This window comes from Vigna unguiculata, chromosome 4 (assembly GCF_004118075.2).
Source record: "Vigna unguiculata cultivar IT97K-499-35 chromosome 4, ASM411807v1, whole genome shotgun sequence".
Lineage (NCBI taxonomy): Eukaryota > Viridiplantae > Streptophyta > Magnoliopsida > Fabales > Fabaceae > Vigna > Vigna unguiculata.
Genome location: NC_040282.1, coordinates 26,138,361 through 26,141,842, shown reverse-complemented (window position 1 = coordinate 26,141,842; position 3,482 = coordinate 26,138,361). Strand labels below are relative to the sequence as shown.

The 3,482-nt window shown below is 41.6% G+C and overlaps 1 protein-coding gene across 1 annotated transcript; it reads left to right on the top strand.

The window, feature by feature from the left end:
- Positions 1 to 1,142: 1,142 nt before the first annotated feature.
- LOC114180647 lies at positions 1,143 to 2,525 on the top strand. The gene is made up of 2 exons (XM_028066950.1): positions 1,143 to 1,782; positions 1,873 to 2,525. The coding sequence occupies exons 1-2, from the start codon at positions 1,143 to 1,145 to the stop codon at positions 2,523 to 2,525; spliced, it is 1,293 nt and encodes a 430-aa protein (XP_027922751.1).
- Positions 2,526 to 3,482: the final 957 nt, after the last annotated feature.

The following is a 3,482-nucleotide window of genomic DNA, read 5'->3' as shown; positions in this document are numbered from 1 at the left end:
AAGGTCAATCCTTGTCGGACCCAAAAATAAAAAAAATATTTTTGTTTCTTTTTAGTATTATTTGTGTCATTATTTTTGGGAAAATTAATATTTTGAAAATCACATCAACTTTGCATTTTTAATTAAAGGTACCGCCCTCGGGCGGGCGCGGTAGGGTGCTAACACCTTCCCTACGCGTAACCGACTTCCGAATCCAAAATATGGTTTTTCTGCATACTTGTCTTATCTTTATGGTTTTCCATAGTTTTCCAGAATAACTATGGTGGCGACTCCCAAATCTTTTTTAAACCCTTTTTCTTTTTGGTTCGCCTTCCCGTCACGATTTCGGTTGCGACAGCTGGCGACTCCACTGGGGACGCTAGAGAGTCAAGCCATTTAATTAGAAATGCGAACTTGATGTGATTTTTCCTAATGTTTTCTTTCCCCTTTTCTTTTATTTGTGTATTATTATCTTTATATGTGCTTGTATATATTTGCTTCTTGGATTAATTGGGTGTGAATTACTTTGCCTATTTTGATATATATTTTGGAATTGTTTTATATCTGCCTGGGAAATTTTGTGGTTGTTTTGTAGATGGGGGTTTGGGTATGCATCATTCTCCCTTCACACACACCTTGTGCATATCATGAGTGGGGCCCTATACCCGGGTCTGTGTAACTTAGAATTATAGGGGATTGTGTAGCAGTGCCACAGTGGATGAACTTCCCAAGTGGTCATTGTGAGAACCCCAGCTAGAGTTTGTTTGCTTCGTTGGTACTCCCGCATCTTGTTGTCTACCAACTGTTGTGGGAAATGCCGGGAAGTGGGCCATAGCTCTAGTGACCTTGATCTTTAAGTATTAAGAAACGATCCTGGTGAGCGCATGTATTTTAGCTTAGAACCATTAGGCGCCGAACCTCTGTTAAGGCACAAAGGGAGGCATATGCATTACCTTAATTCTCATCTCGCCTTTCTCATTTTATTCTGATTTGCGATAAAGTCATGCATTTGTACATTCTTTTATGGCATCATTGTATATGCATTTTGATTATTTGTTCATGCATAACATGTACCCTGTCATAACATGTCATAACATTTTTGTGATTCTAGGTCAGAAACTTTAAGGTCGTGATTGAATTTGTGAGAAACAAGAGAAATTAACATGGAATTTCGAGTCGGGGGAAATTTAGGGTCAGATGCGTTGAAGAAGAAGCTACCTATCAAAGTTATAGACAGTAATTTGAGTGGTCTGAGGGAAATAGTGCAACAAATGAAGACTATACAGAAGAATGCTTTCAAGAAGCGACATGGGAACTTATTGAGGTTGCTGAATGCGGAATTCCAAGCATCGGCAGTCACTACTCTGGCTCAATATTACGATCCGCCACTCAGATGTTTCACCTTCCAGGATTTTCAATTGGTACCAACAATAGAAGAGTTCGAACAAATTTTGGGCTTGTCAATGGAAGATAAAGTCCCTTACAGACATTCAGAGCAACATGCATCTGTCTCTACGTTGGCTGGAATATTGAAGGTACACCCTGCCAAGCTAGAAGGTAAGATGGCCTCCAAGGGCAACTCGAAGGGGATCCCTCAAGGATATTTGGAAGGGCATCTGCGTCTTTTGGCGGAAAAAGAAATGGGGGAGACGTTCATGAATGTGTTGGCTCTCACACTTTATGGAGTCATACTCTTCCCTAACATGGAAAATTTTGTTGATCAAACCGCCCTCGATGTGTTTGTTGCCTACAAGATTCATTCAGAAAGTCCTGTCACCGCGGTTCTAGCTGATGTGCATGGGAGTTTGAACCTATGCCACACACTCAAGAGGAAGAAGATGCTATGTTGTGTACCTATGTTGTATGTGTGATTTATATCTCGAATCCGTCTAGGTACATTGAATGTCGAATGTCTTATTGGAGAGTTACCACCTAGCGGCATTGAAATTCGGGGGGCGAAGGAATGGGCCCAGTTTTGTGCGAGTTTGAATGTGGGAAAAATTAGATGGTGTGTCCCGGGATTGTCGAAGTCACGTGTCATTTCTTGTGGGGCTTTCCCTAATGTCCCCCTAATAGGCACTAGAAGTTGTGTGAATTATAACCCTGTCTTGGCTCAGCGACAATTTGGGTGTCCGATCAAGAGCTCCCCAACTCTAGAATCTTTGGTTGCCGTTTGGACTTATTATGAAGAAGGAATTTCCCTTGATCTAATTCGCCGAATCAGGAGTGCTTGGGGTGAGGTCCTGCGTGTAGAAAAAGACCCAAGGCCATGGGTGATCGACGAGAAGATATCCTACCGACGATGGATTCTGGAAAGGGTTAACACGGTCAAGTTACCTTTCAAATCAGACTCTCCTGCTCCTGAGCGGTCAGAACCTGCCGAGTCCGAGGAAATGAAGAGGTTGAAAGAGGAAATGGAGAAGATGAAACTCAAAAATGCCAAATTAATTAATGAGCTTCAAAGTCTCCGACACGAGTATGTGAATCTGAGGCGTGATAAGGAGGAAATGACAAAAGCGTATGAAGGAATTCTTAGGAAGCAATGAGAAGAACGAGATCATGCTTTCAAAGTTAAACAGGATTTGGCTGCAGCCAACACCGCATTAAAATCAAGGGACCGAGAGAGAGATGCAGCAACAACATCTAAGCGCCAAAGAGATCAAATGTGCGAAGAATTTAAGAGGGAGAAGACTGAAGCGCTAAAGCGGTTGCACAACGCTCAAGTTAGGATTAGTGAGGTCGAACGACAGATGAGGGAGATAGTATCAACTTATGAGGTGAAGATGGATGAAGAACGTTGGCACATAGCTGAATTGGAAAAGGAACATCGAGAGGTGATAAGTCGAATGAATGAATACTCAGTCGAGCAGGAAATGGCCATGGAACATTGGAGGAGATGTTTCTCACAACTGGCTTCCCTTGCAAATGGAGCAATCGAAGGTATTCCACGATTATTAGCGGAAGCAGAGGCTGCACTACCGATATTCAATCCGCCTAGGGAAATTGAGGCATTCTTTAGTCATTGTAAGGAATTGATAAGGGAGATGAAGAACATGATAGCCAGGGCTAGAGAGTAGTTTTTCTTTATTTTCTCGTGTAATGAATGTAAAAGACTTGTGGATGATCGGTTTGTTTTGACAATATGTGATGGACTAAGTTTCATGTTAATTTCTATGATATGTTTACCTCAAGGTTCTCACGACTTTAAAATTTCTGGCTAAGATAAATGTTTGCATTCATTTTCATTTCTTTTTTCATTTTTCATAATTCATTTCATTTAACAAAAATAATAGAGCAAAAGCAAATACAACGACAAAATTTCCACGACACCCTTACCGCACACGAGCTAACCAGAGAATCGTGGAAGATTGGGAGGAAGCTCATGAAGCTGTGAAGGCCGACATTAACCAGTTGAAAGATCAAGTGAGCCAGATCCTAGAGGCCTTAAAGTCGCTGAAGGCTTCAAGAGAAACCTCCTCTGCAAGGATTGAGGAAAACATTCA

Coding starts and splice junctions, on each gene's coding strand:
- LOC114180647 (XM_028066950.1), top strand. CDS start 1,143: ATGGAATTTCGAGTCGGGGGAAATTTAGGGTCAGATGCGTTGAAGAAG. Junction 1,783..1,872: donor TCTAGCTGATGTGCATGGGA/GTTTGAACCTAT, acceptor GAATCCGTCTAG/GTACATTGAATGTCGAATGT.